A 21,769-nucleotide genomic window follows, 5' to 3' on the forward strand; every position below is an offset into this window, starting at 1 on the left:
ATAATTAAAGAAAAAAGTTCTCCACTTGCAACATTTCTGTAAGTTTGAGATGGTTGAAACATTTTTTAAAAGTATGCAGAAAGAAAAATATAGAACAGTTTTAAAAATACGTTTTTAAAGGGATGTATAGCATTCAAGTTTTGTATCAAAAAATAATTTCTTTTACCAGTCTTTCATTGACGGGCATTTAAATGATTCTAGTTCTTTGCTATTATAAACACCCAGTTCTTTGTTATTATAAACAGTGTTAGTAAATACCCTTATCAACATGTTTATACTCTTGTTCAATTTTTGGCCAAGAATAAAGCCCTGGAATCAAATTGCTATGTGAATGGATATGTACCCTTTAATCACTTTAATAATAAGTCATTGTAGGAAACCTCATAGAACCTCCTTAAAATGAAATTTATATTTGGTAGTTACTTTCATTTGTTTTTCCCCCACTGGAAGGAGTGGGGACTTTATCTGTTTCAATTATTACCATCCCCAGCATTAAGATAGTCTGAGGTACTCAGTAAATATGTGTTGCAACAATAGTAACAGCATATATTTATTATATGTCTGAAACTCTTCTAAGAATATGAATTTATTCCTTGTAATGACCCTATGAGATAAGCGGTAGAATTATTTCCACTTTGCAAATAAGGAAACTGAATCAAAGAGAGGCTGGGTACTTAGTGGTTTCACAAGGCTAGTCAATGGTGGAGCCAGGAGGCCAGGTATAGTTTTTCTTTGGTTTACAAGCTCTAAATTGTTTACAAGACTACTAAATTGTTTTGAATATTATATATTTAAAAATGATCAGGAATTATAAAATAACAAATGAAATGGTTAGACATGATTTTTTTTTCATCTGATGATTTGTATTTTGTTTACAAGGCATCAAGTACCAAGAAGCCTAATTGGCTTTCATTCCTATAAGACCTTGTGTTTAGTTCATGGCTGCAAATATCAGCTTTGCTTCCATCCACAACTTCAGTTCACTTTTCTTTTAGTAGGTGCTTTGGCACATCAAAGGTAATAAAATCAATCAGAGATAAGTGGAATTTTTTTTCAAAGGCTAGTACTTAAGATGTGTTCCTGTTAAAGAATTTCAATACTAAATTTGTTTTCAAGTGTTTGTATAATACCAAATTTCCCTGCCAATTAGAAAGACTGTCCTTGAATCTTGTTCTGCATGAAATAATAAAATATTACCCTTTCTCCACATATACTTAAAAAACAAGAACTTCAAGGAATGTTAAGTATTTTCATCAGACAGGATTTTACTTTGTTGCTGGCATAGCCTTCAGGCCAGTTGTTTCTATTCCTCTTTAAGGAGTTCTTTCTTTTACCCAGGGTCTGGGACAAAGCTGAAGTGTTTTGTTTTTCCTTTTTCTTTTTCTTTTTCTTTTCTTTCTTTTTTTCCCCTGAAAGTTCCAATAGCAAGCCAAAGAGAAAGTTCAAACAAATATCATTAGTCTTTTAAAAATATCATTGCTTATGTAAATTAACAGTGGTCCTTGGGTGCTGCTGAGTCCCAAGCATCTTTGGATTGGTTGGATATTCTGTCATGTTTTATCTAGAAAGCTTTGACCATGACGTCTTTACGTTTAACTTTAGTTTCTGCTTTTTTGTTTTAGTTTGGGTTTTTTTGTTTGTTTTTTAGATTAGCTTCACTATCTTGTGATTTCCTGAGGAGAGTTTAGAGGCTAATGTATTACTGTGGAGCACTTCTATATGATCTTACTGATGTTTACTGATACTCATCTGGCCATTGGATTTGAGGTTTCCCAAACTATAATCAGTGATTAAAATTAAACTTTAAGAAATCTTTATGGTATTTTTATGTTGTGAATGATAGATTTGAAAACAATGCTTTCTCACCACAATCTACAAACTTGACACATAGTCTGAAATATGTTGAGGACAACAGTAATATCAAAACATGCATATTTTAGATTTTAGCCTAGTTGAGTCTCTTCATAAAATGTTGAGATGCTGCACCAGTTCTGCACGGCCTCTTTTTATATTAATGCTAAGTTCTTGATCATACCCTTCGTAGATAAATTCATTTGGAAGCCAGCCGAGATTCTCCCTGTTGTTTCTACATGCATTACATTGTAAATTTCCAAACTTTATTCAGGAAAGAATACGTTTTGGGAGGCATACGTTATAAGTAATTATTACTTTGTATATTAGATGCAGAATTATTCAGTTGGCATTTGTATTTCATTTATCGTGTTAACTGTAGACTTTTGGTTGTCTTTGAAATAATCCTGGGAACTTCAGCGATTGCTTCTGTGGTGCCATTCATGGCAGGGGGTATTCTTCCTCAGATCTGTAGCTCTGTGGTACATAAACATAAACATGCCTTTGTGCTCAACATCTTTCTCTATGTATCCAAGTGCTTTGTCTCTGCTTCTCTTAGCGCCCCCTTTCTTTTGCCCTTAGCCCGTCATTTGCGTAAATAAGTTTGTTTATATTCAGCAGAGAATTAAGTGCATTTTTGATGATAGAACGGAATGATATAGTAAGTCAGAAGAAATACCGAGAGTGGGATGGAGGAGAGGGAAAAGGGGGGCAAAGTCGGGAGGAAAAGGGAGAGAGTGGGTGTGAGGTAGGAAGAAAGGGCAAAACAGAGACCACTGGGGCTTTGTGAAATCTTGGGGGCTGTTGCGGGGGAGGGAGATCCACTGACCAGCATTTTCCCCAGGCTTGGGCTCAAGCTTGTGAAACTGCGAATGTATTAAAGAACCTCAACTGGGATTTGCCGAGGACAAATGCTGTAATGTGTTAGTCATCCATTATCTGCTTCTATTTTTGCAGGTCCTGAATGATGACTGACGCGGGTTGGTGTGATATCCCTCACGGTCCCTGTCATTCCCCAGTGATAAGGGACGCGCAAGTCTAGCCCCAGCACCAGGGTAAAAAGAAGAGAAAAAAAAGAAAGAAAAAGCAGCTCTAGAAGGAGGAAAGCTTCCGCGTGCGGACCGGACAAAAGTACCGCCTTCCCACGGGTTTCTGGGTGAGGCTAGGGCTCCAGACTCGCCGGGTCCTGCTCGCCGGCGCTCTCCCGGCAGATGGTGTGTGGCCGCCGCAGGACGCCCGCCGCGCCCCGGCCATGAAGTAGCGGCCGCTGCCGACGCGGCCCCAGCGCGGCGCTGCCGGCTCTCCCGGCGGGGCCGGAGCGGCGTGGACATGGCTGGCGTTCGGAGCCTGCTGCTTCTCCTCCTCGTGTTTCAAAGCAGCTGCCTGGGGTTCAGAAGCCCACTTTCTGTCTTTAAGAGGTGGGTGCGTGTGCCGTTGCTGTGTAAACGGGCGGAATGTTGTTTGGGTGGTGTCTGCATGCTGTTGAAAACTGGGATCACTTTTGGGGACCTGCGTGTCGGAGGAATAGACAAGGCTGCTCTACTTTGCCGAGCTGACTTGGGATTTTAGCACAGTAACTTCTTGTGAAGTCCCCTTTACAGGGAAAAAAAACAAACACAAACCCACTGTAGTGTCAGCCAAGCTGCACTGGCTTTCAAAACTTCAATTAGAAGTTGTGATTTCCAATACAGATCGCTCCCTCTTGGGGAGATATTTCAGAAACTACATCTAGGCATTTAGACTTGAATGCCTTCTTTTATAATAGCTGGAAGAATAAAATATCAATATAGGTAAGTGTTGGGGAGAATCAGATCATGGGCTGTAAGAGCTCACGGGAGAGCACTGGGCTGTAGACACTCTCCTCATAATTACCATATTAAATATTTATGCGCTTATACATTTGTAATTCACATCACAGCTCCCCCCACCTTCTATTCTGCCTCCTAGCATTATTATTGTTGGTTTTTGTTTCTGACTAGTAATATGAGGCACTCATAAAATACTCACAAAAATGTTACTAGGTTATAGTTAATATTTCTTCCATTAGAAAATTGCCAGGTCTGTGATAACTTCTAATTTATTAATCCTGTATTTTCATTAACTAGAAACAAATAAGTAATCTGACAAGTTTTTATTGAATTGAGTTTTAAATGTAACCTGCTTGTTTGCTTTGATTACATTTTGTTTACAAGTTAGACATATATTGCTCATGGACTATAAAGTCCAATTCTGAGAATGTTTTAGAATATTACGTAGTTATCACATCTTTTTACCTGGTCTAAATCAATAATCTTTAATTTTACAGTCATAGAATCCCTTTCTTTTTTCTTTCTCATTTCAAGTTAAAATTCCATTATGTTCAAAGATACTGAAATTATTATTATTTATTTATTTATTTTTTTTAAGGTTTAAAGAAACTACCAGATCATTTTCCAATGAATGTCTTGGTACCACCCGGCCAGTAACTCCAATCGACTCACCTGATTTTGCATTAGATATTCGAATGCCTGGGGTCACACCTAAACAGGTGAGGGGAATTCTGTATTTTATTATTCACTTATTCTATGTACAATTTATTGTTAAAGCAAAGAACCTGCATTTATAGCAGTAGTAACTTCTTTAAAAATAGGCATTTGCTTTCAAGACTCCTTAGGGCTAGAACAATTGACTATTATAGAGAGGAATACATCTTTCAAGGGAAATACAGTATTTCAGTTAAATTTTTTTTCAAAAATTTTACTCATTGTTAATATGAGTAAATTTACGCTTTGAAATTCTCAGTGGAATCATAGCCTCTGTACTGCAACATGTAGTATGTATTAAAATATGAAAAATTTATTCTAATGAAAGGAAATGATATTGAGCAGCTACATCTAAGAGTTTACTTTGTTTAAATACCCTTCTATCGCAGCCACAGGTTAAGAGCCAAAGTATGTGTTTACTGCCAAAAATCTGAAAAACAAACTATTTCACACTTTAAAAGTTAAGAGAATTGTTCATACAGGTGGTGGATTGTAAGTGTTCCATAGCACAATTTGCTCGTTTTAAGAGATGTATTGTGAAGAAATGATTGGAGAACTCATGCAAGCGTCACATATAGCATTTTGAGTAGAACTAGGTTGTGGCGAGGGCTTTCCCTGTTTTAAGTATACACAAGAAGCTCAAACTCACTTCTCTCATGTGTTTAAGGTGTTTCATTAAGCATGAAAAGGCCAGAATTAATTATGCTTTGCAAGCAGGCAGTGCAGGGATTTATTTGTGCCATTAAAAGATAGTCCTCTCCTTTCTAAGGGCTGCAGCAACAGGGACCTGCGTGTTACAGAACTGCAGTGGCTGATGACTCACAGTTGCAGATAAAATTCGATTTTTCTTGTCTCTTTAAGTACTGAGAAAATAAAAGTCTTCTCCTTACTGGGGAGAATTCCTTTGAAGCGGACATTGAGAAGCTTGAGAAAATATACATAGTCCTCTGTGGGGGGACTAAGGACTGACATTCATTTATTGCGATACCTGTATATGATCTAACGATCTATAATTGACTTCTTTTACTACTCTGAAAATTACTCTCACTCCCCTAACCCCTGCCCATACTCAGGTGACCAGCCAGATGACTTTTCTGTATGTTCAGTTGTTAATGTTCTGGCCTTTAATTCCATAAGGTCTTTATTTAATATGTAGTCAGAAGAGCTGTCATGAGGTTGGGAATAGGAGAGATTGACAGTTGCTCACTTGTGAAGTGTGCTTCTTATTGTCTTTTCTCATTTTTAAATGATTTTCCTCCTATATTTGCTTAACTGACTTTATATTACTTTTTTTTAGAAACCACTGTGATCTTTTGCACCTTTTTTCCTCCCAAGAATATCATTATTTTCTCAAGTAGTCATTTGGTTCATTATTCTGGGGGTTTTTTTTCTTCTCATTATTTGATAGTAAGAACATTTAAATTACGTAACAATCATAATAAGTAATTGTGTTGGGGTCAATATTCTCAGAAAGAGTTCCTAGAGGAATTCATTGTAAAAAAAAAAAATGTAGAGGAGCACCATTTTCATAAAGTAAAATGTGTTTACTCATTTTTATAATCTTTTAATTACCAAAATAACTCCATGGAAAAAGAATATATATTTAGTAAATTACAGGCTTGTTATTTTGTGCTATCTGCATTCAGCTTTGCCTCATGCAGTAGAATTATGCTAGTTCCCTTCCCAACATAAAATTCTTTGTTGCTCCTTCTCTTGAGACTATGTGGTTCCCAGGAGTTGTCTATCCAGGACCCAGAAGTGGAGCACATGAACTAGCATTAGCAGATTGTTGTAACCCACCTCCCCTTTCACAGTGACTGGTTCAGAAGAAGGTGTATGACCAAGACTAATCCAATGAAATCTTAGGACTTTTGCTGAAAATCAATTTTTCTGTTGCATGTGAGCCAGGCCTAGGATCGGCTGAGTTCATGAGCAGAGCCATGCCTAGAGTAAAACTAATACCATAGAATGCGATGGAGAGAGACTGAGAGAATATAGGTTCTTGGTGGCAATGCTACTTAGGGAATTTGCAACTGTGTTAGCCTTTCTTGTTTCAACCAGGTCCAGTTGGGTTTTCTCTGACTTGTAACTGAAACTATCTCACTGGATAAGTGGTTCATTTGTTTTGTCTGATCAGCTCAGAGCAGGTTGTTGAAAGTTTCTGCCACTTCCCCCGTCACTCTCTACTGACTGTATGCCACAAGTACTTACTGACTTGATTTGGTTGACATACAGGTTATATACCTTCATGAGAAATGGTAGTTATACTTCCTGTTGAGGATACTCAGAAAGAAGTGGATAAAGAAACCCCATATCCCTTTCCTCCTGAACTTGGTGTTCTTGTTAACAAAGACATCGTGCTTTAATTGTGAGAGTACTTTAGATGAAGAAAGTATTATTTTCTTAAAAATGCAGGTGAAACTAAATTTAACACAGATCCTTAAGAGGAAAGGAGCTAAAAAGGCAAGGAAAGAAAAATAAAAGAAGTACTAGACGAAAGAAATAAAAGATGGAAGGGAATAAGAAAAGTAGGCCAAAAAAAGAGAGAAAGAAATACAAGAGACTAGAATGATCAAGAACAAAAATAAAAGGAAAAAGAAATCAAGAATAACTATAATATGAAGAACAGAACAGTTAAAAATTATATCAGGAAGAGAGGAGTAAGGAAATCATAAAAACAAGGAAAGCATTGAGGAGTTAAAATGTTGTTGTTTTTAATGGCAGAAGATCAAGAAAAACAACCAAATTAAAAAAAAAAGGAAGGACTGAGAACCAGAACTTGAGTTGGTAATTGAGGCAGACCAGATTGATTAAGAGATGTGTTTATTCCATAGATTTTATAATAAAGCACACCTTAAGTTTTGGCAAGAATGAAAGATACATCAGTGAATCACGTGTAAGCCCTTTCCTTGGGAAACTTGAGATTGTTAGGTAGCCTTGGAAAGAGAAACAGCAGATGTAGAAGAGAGGCAGAGAGAACCTCACCTATAAGACAGCGAGCACAGCTAACTAATATTGCTGGTGAAGTACATACCTAGATTAATGTTCTACCAAAGAATATCCCGTCATGTCAGGCCTCTCTGAGTTGCAATCCATTCAGGCTTTAAAAATGGCTCCCGTTAAACTAGCTCCAGGGCGTCCCGGAAAGTAGTTTATTATCAGTTGTAATACCAATTTTGTAATCAAAGTGAGCTTACTCTTCTTCTTCTCTGACTTGAAATTTAGAAAAAGAATTTTTGTCTTTTTTCATAGATTTCTCATTGATCAGTGTTCTTTTCAGGCTTTGGGAAGATTAGGGAGAAGAGTAAGCAGCTTTTAAGTAGCCCCTGGTAGAATCTGTTGTCTAATGGCACTAGCTTCATATCCAGCAGTGTCTCGAAGTGGTGGTATCTCAGACTCATAGCACTTTTCTTCCTCATTTGGTTCCCTTTCTCATTGGGGACCCAGTGGGCTTTTGCTGTCACCAACTCTCATATCAATAAACCTAACAATTTGATAAACTGCCAGTTCATGGTCATAGTAAGGTGTTATCATCAGTTTGATGTGTTAAATATTCCATAAGGGGTTGATTTTGAAATAAAATAAATATGGCATAATTACCATGATTTTACATACGATTTATTTTCTAAATCTAAGCAACATCTAGTGGGTTAGAATGTAGGCTTTGGGGCTGGGCGACAGCATTCTTGTCCTTGCTCTTGATGTGTCAACTCAGGTATGTTTCCTTCTTTTTTTAAAAAAAAAAAATCCTCACCTGAGGATATGTTTTTTATTGATTTTAGAGAAAGAGAGAGGAAGGGAGAGAGAGAAAAACATTGATCAATTGCCCCTTATATGCACCCAGACTGGGGATGGAACCTGCAACCTAGGTATGTGCCCTGACCAGGGACTGAAGCTGCAACATTTTAGTGTATGGGATGATGCTCCAACCCACTGAGCCACCCGGCCAGGGCTCAGGTTTGTTTCTTAACCTGCTAGTCCTGCTCTTTTATCTATAGAGAGGGTAATAGTAGTGTCTATCCAGGATTGTTCTGGGGACTCAGCAAGGTAAGACCAGTGCATGTTCCAGTTGCCCTTCACGTGGTAAGTTCTCAGAAAATGTGAACTCATTATTTTTATTATATGTGTTGAGGAAAATGTGATTGAGCCTTAAGATGAGAAGGAAATTGCCAACCCTTATGCTTTCAGTAATGACTTCATGGAGAAAGGAAGGCATTGTAATAATTCTGAAGGAGAGGAAAGGTAGCCAAATAGAAAATACGAACGTGGACAAGGGAAACCTGGAGAAAGTAAGCAAGGAAGTAAATCTTCCAGTGAGCTTATTTTTAGGTAGTTATTTCCATTAAATATCCCTTATGATCAGAGAATCAAAGAACACTGAGAATGGAGGTGTTTTTCTCCAAGTTCTTATATGTCTTTTATACTCCTTAGAAAAGAACTTATCAAAAGCAGTTTCATCGGTATGAAGCCTTAATTTTTTTTTTATAACAGTTTGAAATTAGCCTGGATTTCTTCACGTTGCTGAGAACTTTGTACATTAACCTTCTTAAAAAATTACTCTTTTCTAATGTAAGACCCTTCATATCTTAGGTTTATATAGTATTTTATTTATCTGTTACTTGTTCAACTTAGATACTCTGTATTCTTGGCTAATGGATTTATAAATGCAAACTAATTTGTAAATGATATACTTTTACAAATTAAATATTAAATTAAATATTTTCTTTGAGTGTAATAACTTGAAATCATGTAATTGAGATTTTGTTCCCATTTTTGGCGTAGTCATCAGTGTAGTCGTTTTCCTCTCTTATTTTGGGAAAAGTGTGAAAACTGTGGAGGAGTATACTTTTTCCTTTCTAAACGTTTTGCAAATTCTTGTTTGTTCCTTATTTGTTTTTTTAAAGAGTCACAGAACACGCTTTGAAATCAGAAAGCAGCCTTCTCTGTGTTCATGAGCACAAATATCTATTGCCAGGAACCCCAGGAAATGGAACAATTCTGAGTTTAAAGATCACATCAGATAACCCAGAACAGCAAGTTGAAAAACCTGAAATTAGAGTCTTAAGTTACCACTTATTTTAAGATAATATGAAAGAACGTAGTCACTGAAATAAAACCAGAATGAACAAAATACTCCTACAAAATTTTTTCAAAAGCTTCCCAGTGTTTATCTTTGTTTATTTTTCTTAAAAATGAACATTAGAAAGTGTTTACTAATATATTTTAACTTTTTCATTTTCTAAAAAGAGGGAAGAGATTCCCCTTGCCTCAATAGTGTATAAATATATCATCATGTAATAAGAACCTAGCACTTACAGGGTTTTTTAACAGCAGCCATTTAAGAAATAAATTTTAAAATGTCAAGCCATAATCATAACATCACTTAAAACCAGCATTTGCTCAGAATATGTTTATCAAAGAGGTAATATACAAGTTAAGTGCATAATTGCTGTGGTGCCTTAATTTTTCTCAAGTTCAGAATATTGATTAAATTAGTCTTTTTCATGTCCAGTCACTTAGTTGAACAGAAGTTCGGCTTCTGGCTGATTTTGTGGAAATTATAATATGTTGAATCTATGTATTTTAATCCTATCATTATGAGGGGAAAAAATAGCCCCAGTCAGTGCTTAAAATTCAGGACAACATTACCTAGGACTCCAGAAAAAATGATGCTTTACTGGAATAATTTTTAGTTCTTTGAAGGTTCTGATTTTCTTGTCTCCTTCTCTTTAGTTACTAGTATATAATAATTTTTGCATTAAAAAAATAATGCTTCCCAGCCAGTGTGGCGTAGTGGTTGAGTGTCGACCTATGAACCAGGAGGTCACGGTTCAGTTCCCGGTCAGGGCACATACCCAGGCTGTGGGCTCCATCCCCAGGAGGATGTTTCCATCTCTCCCTTTCTTTTGCTTTCTGACACACGTCCATTTGGTTGAGAGAAGCTGCTGGGAAATGTGGAAACTGTGAGGCCGTGAGTGTGAAAGAGCGGTGGCTCCAGTAGCCAGTCCTGCACCAGTGCGTTTTGGTTGCTTAGAAAAAAATAGACCCTTGGTAAAGAGTGGGTGCATTAAGTCATTGTCTAAATATGGGCATGACTCATGGCTTTTAGTATTTCTTTTTCTTCCCTTCTCAGTTTTGTCTCCCTTCCCCAAAAAAGAAAAGTAGCATGGTGATCTTGTTGTTGAAGGAAGAAAATCGAGGACTATCCTAGTTCTGGACCAGCATCTGCTTTTTATTTAGAAAGACTTAGGCACCGCATATTCTAAAATTCCAAAGTTTGGAAGAAGAGCAGCAAAAGAGATTAAAATGCTGTATACCCTGGCCTTCCCACAAACAGAGGAAGTAACTTTATCTAGTTCACCAATGGAGAAGCTGATTATTAGAAAAGACAGTTGCCAGGCTCTTGTTTTGTTTAGTTATCTGTCTCACATGAAATTGGTTTTTCCACTTTCTAATTTGAAAGCTCAGGATTAGTATCAGTCAAATTCTCAACTTGTATTTATTTGTATTAATCCTCCCCTTGCTTCATCAGTGAGACTCAATGCTACAAATTTAATAAAAAACAAAAAATGTTAAGTGAAGCTTATAAACAGCAAGTTAAAGTTGCATGTAGCTCATTGCCTATTGTTTAAGTTTAAATTATCATAATTCCTCTATTTTTACTAAAACCTTTTAGTGTGCACTTAGGGAGGATATGATTTAACTTATTAACAGTGTTTTCCTCTGTGAGAATAATCTAAACATGTCACCTGGGTTCAAAGCTGCAAATATAGATTGACCTTTGTTTATTAAAATCTGAAACATAAAAATACTTTGTTTTCAATTAATTTTTGATATTTTTTAATAATATGAAACTTCAGAGATTAGAAAAAGTAACTACACTATAAGAGACTACCTTATGATCACCTCTTTTCTCAATAAGATTTAGAGTCCTTTTCTGTTTGTTTGTTTTTTCTAGTAAATTTGTAAAGGAGAAATTATGTTACTGAGTGCTCATTATGTACCACTACTGTATGAGGCACTTTATAAGCATTGTCTCATTAATTTTCATAAAAACTGTTCAAGGTACTATTATTCCCATTTATTATAAAGAATTAAAACTCAAGGAGATTAAATAATCTGTCTGTAGCCAAATAGCCAGTAAATAAAGGAACAGGGATTTAAATACAGATTTATTTGAATCTGAAACCCATGATCATTTTATAATCTGTGCTACCAACCTGTCAATGGCCTATATGTCCCCCAGAGAATGTTAGTATATACATTTTTATGTATATGCATGATGTTTTTGGCTTTAAATGTAAAAGATATGGATACATTCATACATGTTTTTATTACACATATGTTGTAAAATAAGAGCTTTCTTTTGTTGAAAAATTATTGCCTCTATCCTAAATCCTTGAATAACTTTTTTTCTTATATTTTTTTTCATGTCCAGAAAGAAATGCCACTAATATGAATTCTGGTACAATATTCCTGATCATCAGGCTGTTAAAAGATACCTTGCAATCAACCTCATTTAGTTCAACACAATTTTGATTGTCCCTGTCTAAATCTAAGCCAGCCAGAGATTAGCAAATTATTTCTTAAAATGTCAGATAGTAAATATTTTTGGCTTGAGAGCCATAAGGTCCCAGTTGTAACCGCTGCAGTTAGAAAGCAGCCATGGACGGTATGTAAATGAATGAGTTGGCTGTGTTCCAGTAAAAAACTTCATTTACTAAAACAGGCAGCCACCCACAGGCTGCAGTTCCCTGATCCTTGATCGAAACCATTGCATATGCCATTTACGCTAATAAATGGATCTAACCTTTGGCCGCTCACAGACTGTGTCTTCTGACTTATAAAGCATAGAGAATAAAAATACCAATGAAAGGTTAACAGCACTTTGTTCCTTGTTACCTATTTGGTTTTCATAAGTAAATGGTCATAAACAAGAGTTTTCTGTTTTGGAATATTGTATTTCAGACTTCTCCAACTCAGTAATTGGTAATTCCTCTGTTATAGTTCCTCTTGGCAAATATACTGGAGGGATTCTTGGCTCTTCTTTCTTACACCCTATAAACAATATGCCAGTAAATCCTGTTGTTTCTACTCTCCAAATATATTCATAATACAGTCTTTTCTCCGCATACTCATCTTTCCCTCTCGCCCAAGCACCGTCCTCGCTTTCCTGGATTATTACAGTAGCTTTCCTAACTGTCTCCCTTACACCCTTACATCCCTAGAGTCTGTGCTCTATGCAGCAGCTGCAGGGATCCGGTAAATACAGAAGTCAGAGCACATCACCCTTCTGTGAATACCCCTTTAAGAGCTTTCTGTACCCCATTTAAAACCAAAAACTTTATTACAACTTCCAAAGCCCTTTTTTTCCCCTGTAATCTTTTCTCACTCTTGTGTCTCCCACCCCTCATTTCTCTTATCTGTCATTATATTTACAAAGCAATTCAGAACTCTAATTCTACCACTTGTTGGCTACAAAATCATAGGCAAGATACTTAAACCTTAGTGAGCTTCAGTTTCTTCATCTGCCCAAAATGTAAAACAAAAATTCAAAGTGAAGTTGGTTAAAATATAATTATGGATATTTGGTATATCAAATAAACTCCAAAAGGGAAGTATATAAAGCATGTGACTATATCAATCAACAGAATAATGTATAGTAAATATAACTTAATAGCTATGTGGATATAAAATTTTAAATTTTAGGAAGAGAACATATATTCTTTTTGAATGCATATAGAACATTTGTTAAAATCACAAAACTAGACATTAAGGAACTTCATTTTACTACAATAGAATTTTATAGATCTTGTCCTCTGATAACAACCCAATAAAACTAGAAATAGACTATGAAGAGATGTCATGGAAATTAAGGATAATTCTTCTGCACAACTTCTGAGACAAGGAAAAAATAAAAATTGAAATTATAAATTATCTAGAGAGTACTGATAAGGAAAATACTTCCAAACAAAACCCATGAGACCCAGCAAATGCAGTACCCAGAGAAAAATTGATAGCCTAAAATTATTTTTTAATGAAAACTATAATAAAAGTAAATTTATATAAACATTCAACTTAGTAAATGAGGAAAAGAGCAATTAAGTCAATGAAAAGGAAGACTAAAGATAAAAGCTGAAATTAATAGGATAAAAAACAAGAAGTATAAACAAAATAAGAAACCATTTCTTTGAAACATCAATTAAAATGGATAAATTCATGACAAACCTAACTATGGATAAGAAAGTACAAAAATCATATATTATTAATTATTAGAAAGTGTAAAGACAAAATTTAAGACACTATTATATGCAACTCTATGTCAGTAAATTTTATAATCCTAAGCAAATGGATAATTTTCTAGAAAATACTTAGCCATCCAGACTGACTGAAGAACTGAACAGACCACTAACTATAGAAGAGACTGGAAAGGTAAAAAGGTTTTATATGTGTATGCACACACATACACACATACACACACACACACAAACTCTTAAAGATGAGATTATTTAGCCACGAACACATGACAGAAAAAGGGCTAATATACAATGTATATAAAGAGGTCCCACAGACTGAGAAGACAAGCAACCCAAAAGAAGAGCAAATGAAGAATATTAACGTTAAATTAACAATAAAAAAGTTCAGCCTTGTTAATAATCATAAATTAAAAAAATATATACCATGTTTTTTCACCCATTAACTTGGCAAAAAATTAAAAAAAATCTATAAAATACAGAGCTTTTAAGGATAAAAAGCTATAGTCTCATATATCAGTGAGAGGATGCATTGTCACAAGCTCTTAAGTTATCTGGAATTGTCTTTTAAAGTAAAACTCATATCCTTAGAATTGTGAGAAATTATTCTATAGAATATTATGTAATAAGTGAAAGACTGAGCTAGGTCTACATGTCTTGCCTTAGAAGTTTTGTCATTGTGTATTAATTGATAGCAGCAAACTGCAGAGTCATGTCCAGAATGTGATCCCATCTTAATAAAAATAAATAATAGCAAAATTTGTATACATGTATGGCTCTTTGGTTATATATTTTTGTTTGGGCATAAAGGAACTTGGAAGGAAGCATATAAGCTGTAAACATTGGTCCTCTAGAGAGGTAGCAATGGAGCAGGATGACAATTTTGGTCAATATATATAAGTTGTTTTATCATTAAAGAGATCACCTATTATTTTATAACTAATTTGTGCACCAGTGGGGTCCCTCGGCCTGGCCTATGGGATCAGGCCAAAACCGGCTCTCCAATAGCCCCCGAGAGGTCCTGGATTGCAAGAGGGTGCAGGCCAGGCCGAGGGACCCCACCGGTGTACAATCAGGGTGGGGAGGGATGCGGGAGGTTGGCCAGCCAGGGAGGGACTGTGGGAGGGCTCCAGGGCATGTCTGGCCCATCTTGCTCAGTCTGTATCGGCAGATCCCAGCAGCAAGCTAACCTACCAGTCAGAGCTCTGCCCCCTGGTGGTCAGTGCACCTCATAGCGACTGGTCAGCCAGTCAACTGTCTGCCCCCTGGTTGTCAGTGTACATCATAGCGAGTGGTTGAGCGGACTTAGCATATCATTAGCATATTACACTTTGATTGGTTGAATGGCCAGCTGGTCAATCCGACACTTAGCATATTAGGCTTTTATTATATAGGACTAGAGGCCCAGTGCACAAAAATTTGTGCACTCGGGGGGAAGGGGGGGTCTGTAGCCTGGCCTGTGCCCTCTCGCAGTCTGGGACCCCTCAGGAGATAACGACCTGCTGGCTTAGGCCTGCTCCCGGGTGGCAGAGGGCAGGCCCAATACCTAGGTGCAGCCCCTGGTCGGGCTCAGAGAAGGGATGATTGGGGAGTTGGAGTGCCGCCCCCTGTCATGCACAGAGCAGGGCGGATCGGGAGGTTGTGATGCCACCGTCAGTCATGCTCAGGGTAGAGCCGATTGGGGGGTTGGGGCACTGCCCCCTGTCACGCACAGAGCAGAGCCCATCGGGGTTGGGGAGCTCCCTCCTGTCACGCACAGAGCAGGGCCGATCAGGGGCTTGAGGAGCTCCCCCCTGTCACTCAAGAGTAGGGCCGATAGGGGAGTTGGGGCACCGCCCCCTGTCACACACAGAGCAGGGAGGATCAGGGGATTGGGGCACCACACCCTGTCACACTCAGGGCAGGGCCAATGGGGAGGTTATGGCTCTACCCATCACACACAGAGCAGGGCCCGTTGGGGGGGGGGTGGCTTGGGGCGCCGCACCCTGTCACACACAGAGCTGCAGGGCTGATCAGGGGGTTGGGGTGCCTTCCCCTGTCACAAACAGAGCAGGGTGGATAGGGAGGTTGTGGCCCCGCCCCGTCACACACAGAGCCGCAGGGCGATCAGGGGGTTTGGGCGCTGCCCCCTGTCACGCTGATCCCGGTGCCAAGAGGCCTCGTGGCTCCGCTGATCCCGGTGCTGGGAGGCATATTATCCTTTTACTATATAGGATAGAGGCCTGGTGCACAGGTGGGAGCTGACTGGTTTGCCCTGAAGGGTCTCCTGTATCAGGGTGGGGGTCCTGCTTGGGTGCCTGGCCAGCCTGGGTGAGGGGATGATGGCTGTTTGCAGCTGGTCACACAGGGTAGGGGTCCCCACTGGGGTGCCTGGCCAGCCTGGGTGAGGGGCTGAGGGCTGTTTTCAGGCTGGTGGGTGACTGAAGCTCCCAACCGCTCCTTTTTTTCTTTTTTCTTTTTTATTCTGGGCCTGCTTTAGCTCTGAGGCCTGGCTCCAGGTCTTAGGCCTCAGCTGCTGAAAGCAGGTATCTGGTTTGTTTGGGTTCTATAATCGAAACACTGTTTCAACTCCAGCTCTGAGATCCTGGCTGGCTGAAAGCAGGTTTCTGGGGTTTTGTTTAGCTTCTATATTTGTATAATGTTTCAAACTGCAAGCTCAGAGGCTGGCAGAGGCAGGCAGGGAACGTTGGAGTCCTCCATCACTGAAGCAAGCAAGCCTCATGTTCGCTTCAAGTTGCCTGGCTGCCGGCCGCCATCTTGGCTGGCAGTTAATTTGCATATCACCCTGATTAGCCAATGGGAAGGGTAGCAGAGTGACACCAATTTGCATGTTTCTCTTTTATTAGTGTAGATGTTTAAAAGTTAATAAAGAAATAAACAGTATCACTAACAAAAAGAGTAACAACACAAAGGATCTTCTACCTTTCAGATATAAACCCCTAATGTTCTAGAAATCTCTAGAGGGGTTTTCCACAAAATGCCTGATAAATTTTTAATTACTATTCCTCTGCTTTGCAACAGTGCTATTAAGAGGTCCTGATTAATTAAAGAATTTAGGAAATTTAGTACATGTTTAAAAACAAGTAGAGCTAGATTTGCAGGAGGTCATTCTTCCATTACAGTCAGTCTGAAAATATTTTTGGAAGGCAATCATGCTTATCTTTCCACATTAGTGAGAAAAGTGTTTCCTTCTGCACTCATCAGCCATCACAGAAGTCCTCTTTGTTTTATTTATTTTCAGAAATATGTAATCTGAATTAATATTTCTTTTTTGGGTGTGTTTTTCTTTTATTGAATTTATTGGGGTGACATTATTTAATAATATTATGTAAGTTTCAGGTGTGTAATTCTATAATACATCATCTATATAATGTATCGTGTGTTCACAACCCTAAATAAAATCTCCTTCCATCACCATTTATCCCCCCTACACCCTCTTATACCCCTGCCACCTACCCCTTTCCCTCTGGTTATCACCATGCTGTTGTCTATGTTTATAGTTATTGTTTTGTTTTGTTGTTTAATCACTTCACCTTTTTCACTCAGCCTCCAACTCTCCTCCATTCTGACTGCTGTCCATCTGTTCTTTATCAAGACTATGTTTCTACGTTGTGAGTTTATTTTGTTCATTCCATGTATAAGTGAGATCATGTGATACTTGTCTTTCTCTGACTGACTTATTTCACTTAGCATAATACTCTTCAGGTCCATCCATGCTGGCACAAAAGGTAAAATTTCCTTCTTTTTTATGGCCGAGTTGTATTACATTGTGTAAATGTACCAAACCTTTTTTCCACTCATCTACTAATGGGCACTTGAGCTGCTTCCAAATATTGGCTATTATAAATAACACTGCTATGAACAGAGGGGTGCATATATTCTTTTGAATTGGTGTTTTGGGTTTCTTTGGATATATTTCCTGAAGTGGAATCACTGGGTCATAAGGCAGTTCCATTTTTAATTTTTTGAGGTAACTCCATTCTGCTTTCCACAATGGCTGCACCAATCTGCATTCCCACCAACAGTGCATGAGGTTTCCTTTTCTCCACATCCTCGATTTATTGTTTTATTTATTTATTTATTTATTTATTTATTTATTTATTTATTGCTTTATTTATTTATTGATTGTTTGTTTGTTGATTTATTTATTTATTTTTATTGATTTATTGATGATACCCATTCTGGCAGATGTGAGGTGATATCTCAGTATGGTTTTAATCTGCATTTCTCTGATGATTAGTGACATCAATGTCGTTTCATACGTCTGTTGGCCATCTGTATGTCCTCCTTGGAGAAATGTTATTCAGGTCCTTTGCCTATTTTTTTTTGATTGGATTGTTTGTTTTGTTGGTATTGAGTTTTATAAGTTCTTTACAAATTTTGGATATTAACCCCTTACCAGATATATCTTTGGCAGATATGTTCTTCTTTTCATTGGGTTGTCTTTTCAATTTTTGATGGTTTCCTTTGCTGTGTAAAAACTTTTTGCTTTGATGTAGTCCCATTTGTTTATTTTTTCTTTTCTTCCCCTTGCCTGAGAAGATATACCAGAAAAAATATTGCTACAAAAAAATGTCTGAGATTTTACTGCTATGGTTTTTTTCTAGGATTTTTATGGTTTCAAGTCTAACATTTAAGTCTTTAATCCATTTTGAGTTTATTCCTGTGTATTGTATAAGAAGGTGATCTAGTTTTATTTTTTTACATGTATCTGTTCAATTTTCCCAACATCACTTATTTAATAGACTATCTTTACCCCATTATATGTTTTTGCCTCCTTTGTCAAATGTTAATTGTTTATAAAGGTGTGGATATATTTTTGGGCTCTCTTTTCTGTTCTGCTGATCTTTATATCTGTTTTTATGCCAGTACCATGCTGTTTTGATTACTGTTGCCTTGTAGTATAATTTGATATAAGGTAGCGTGATTCCTCCAACTTTGTTCTTCTTTCTCAAGATTTCTGTTGCTATTTGGGATCTTTTGTGGTTCCATATAAATTTTTTGGATTATTTGTTCTAATTCTGTGAAATACCTCATTAGTATATTATATATATATATGTGCATGTGTGTGTATATATATGTAAGATTTTTTTCTTTTCTTTTTCACAGAGGAAGGAAGAGGGAGAAAGAGAGAGAAACATGAATGATGAGAGAAAATCATTGGCTGCCTCCTGCATGCCCCCCACAGAGATTGAGCCCACAACTCCGGGCATGTGCCCTGACTGGGAATCGAACCTTGACCTCCTGGTTCATAGGTCAGTGCTCAACCATTGAGCAACAGCAGGTGGACTCCATTGGTATCTTTTTTAAAAAATATACATTTTTATTGAGTTTTAGAGGAAGGGAGAGGGAAAGAGAGATAGAAACATCACTGATGAGGGGGGATCATTGATCAGCTGCCTCCTGCATGCCCTCTACTGGGAATGGGGCCTACAACCTGGGCATATACCCTGACTGGGAATTGAACCTTGATCTCCTGGTTCATAGGTTGATTCTTAAGCACTGATCCACACTGGGCGGGCACCATTGGTATCTTGGTAGCAATTGCGTTGAATCTATAGATTGCTTTGGGTAGTACGGGCATATTATGTTAATTCTTCCTCTCCATGAGCATAGAATAAGCTTCCACTTATTTGTATCTCCTTCAGTTTGTTTAGTCCGTGTCTTTTAATTTTCCGACTACAGGTCTTTTACATCCTTGGTTAAACTTATTTTCCTAGGTGTTTTTTTTTTAATGCAATTGTAAATGGAATTGTTAGTTTCCCTTTCTGATAGTTCATTATTGGTGCATATAAATGCAACTGATGTCTGAATATTTCTTTTTATATCCTGCTGCTTTACTGAATTCATTGATCAGTTCTAGTAATTTTTTGGTTCTCTTTATATAGTGTATGCCATCTGCAAATGGCAATTTTGCTTATTTCTTTCCAATTTAGATGCCTTTTATTTCTTTTTCTCTGATTGCTACGGCTAGGATTTCCAGTACTATGTTGAATAAGAGTGGTGAAAAGAGACACCCCTGTCTTTTTCCCAATCATAAGGAAAAAGCTTGTAGTTTTTGCCTATTGTCATTTATGGTCTTTATTTTTTTGAGCTATTCCCACTTTGCTGATAGTTTTCATCATAAATAGATGCTGGGTTTTATTAAATGCTTTTTCTGTATCTGTGGATATGGTCCTGTGCTTTTTTCTTCATTTTGTTTATGTAGAGTATTACACTTATTGATTTGCAGATATTGTATCAGCCTTGCATCCCCAAAATAAATCCCACTTGATCATGGTGTGTGATTGCTTTAATGTATTGCTGAATCTGTTTGCTAATATTTTGTTGAGGGCTTTAGCATCTATGTTAGTCAAGGATTTTGGCTTAAAATTTTCTTTCTTCGTGGGGTCTTTATCTGGTTTCATAAGTGTGATAATGTTGGCTTTATAAATGAGCTTGGAAGTCCCTCTTAAATTTTTTAGAATAGTTTGAGACAGATAGGTTTTAGTACTTCTTTGAATGTTTGGTAAAATTTGCCTATGAAGACAATTGGTCCAGGACTTCTGTTTGTTGGGAGTGTTTTGATTACTGCTTCCATTTCATTAGTTGTAATCTGTCTATACAGATTCTCTGACTCTGCCTGTTTCACTTTTGTAAGATTGTATGTTTCTAGAAATGACACACTAGATCAGATGGATTTAATTAATATTTTCAGAGCATTCACTGCAAAGCAGCAAAATATATACTCTTTTCAAGTGCACATGGAACATTTTCTAGCTTAGACTGCCTATTAGAAAATAAAACAAGTCTCAGTATATTTAAGAAGATTGAAATCATATCAAGCATCTTCTCTGACCATAATGGTATGAAGCTAGAAATCAATCACAAGGAAATAAACTGAAAAACACACAAAGACATGGAGGCTAAATAACATGTTATCAAGCAATGAATGGGTTAACTATGTGATCAGGAAGAAATAAAAAGATTCCTTGAAACAAATGAGAATGAGAAGGAAAAAAATCTGTGGGGCATAGCGAAAGTAGTCCTGAGAGGGAAATTCATAGGATTACTGGCCTACCTTAAAAAATAGGAAAAATCTCAAATAAACAAACTGACTTTATACCTAAAGTAACTAGAAAAAGAACAACAAAAAAAGCCCAAAATGAGTAGAAGAAAGGAAATAATAAAAGATCAGAACAGAAATAAATGATATAGAGTCTAAAAGAAAACAATACAAAATATCAATTAAACTCAAGAGCTGCTTTTTTTTAAAAAAACAAAAAACGATAAACAAGATTGGCAAACCTTTAACCAGGCTCTTCAAGAAGATGAGCGAAGACTAAAATAAAATCAGAAATGAAAGAGAAGTAACAACTGACGACTTGGAAATACAAAGGATTGTAAGAAAGTATTAGGAGCAACTACATGCTAACAAGTTGGACTACCTGAGTGAAATGGATAAGTTCCTAGAAGCGTATAATCTTCCAGAACTGAATTAATATTTCAATAACCCTATTCAAGAGGAGCATTAGGAACCATGCTGCATGCATGCTGCATTCTTTAAGCGAAATTGCAGAACATACTTTTTCAAGGCACAGATTGCTTTTCACAGATAATATATTCTACTTAATCAAATCTAACGGGACAAATCTGACATATGCATTAAGGGAATAGCTGTGTCTTGGTGTGCAAAAGTCACCCCACGCAACAAACCTGAGAGCATTTTTAAAGAGGGAGGCATCTAAAAATAATGAGGACATTGCTGCTATACATTGTGTCATCCTCCCACCCTCAGCTAATCCAGTACTAAATGAAAACATTGGCCATGGCAACATCAATTTACAAAGGGCAAATGATGTTTCTGAGAGGTTGGAATATTTCCTTTTATAGATCTCAGATGTGCACACAGTTAATGCTTTCATCCCTTTCTTTAATAATTTTATAAATAACTGAAAAAAGCTTAATTGATTATTTTTAAATGTTTTAATTTGGAAATAGAATCAGCAAACTCTTTAAAAAAACCTGACATCAAATTAAATACAAGTAGGAAAATACCACTAAAATATTTTAGCCTTCACCATTTATGGAAATAAGAATTATTTTGTATGGTAAGCTGTACTGAACTATGGTTAAATCATTTGCTTACAAATGAGTGATCAG

At 37.1% G+C, this 21,769-nt stretch overlaps 1 protein-coding gene across 16 annotated transcripts in view; it reads left to right on the forward strand.

Moving 5' to 3' along the window:
* The window catches only part of PAM (peptidylglycine alpha-amidating monooxygenase), a 275,521-nt gene that overhangs the window by 117,488 nt on the left and 136,264 nt on the right, over positions 1–21,769 (forward strand). For all 16 annotated transcript variants that reach the window (XM_036307891.1, XM_036307902.1, XM_036307892.1 and 13 more), the window contains exons 3-4: positions 2,809–3,269; positions 4,258–4,378. In XM_036307891.1, coding sequence (XP_036163784.1) covers positions 3,181–3,269; positions 4,258–4,378 — 210 coding nt within the window. In that variant the 5' untranslated portion in view covers positions 2,809–3,180. The remainder of the gene's footprint in view (positions 1–2,808; positions 3,270–4,257; positions 4,379–21,769) is intronic.

Source organism: Myotis myotis, unplaced genomic scaffold (genome assembly GCF_014108235.1).
Source record: "Myotis myotis isolate mMyoMyo1 unplaced genomic scaffold, mMyoMyo1.p scaffold_m19_p_5, whole genome shotgun sequence".
Taxonomy (NCBI): domain Eukaryota; kingdom Metazoa; phylum Chordata; class Mammalia; order Chiroptera; family Vespertilionidae; genus Myotis; species Myotis myotis.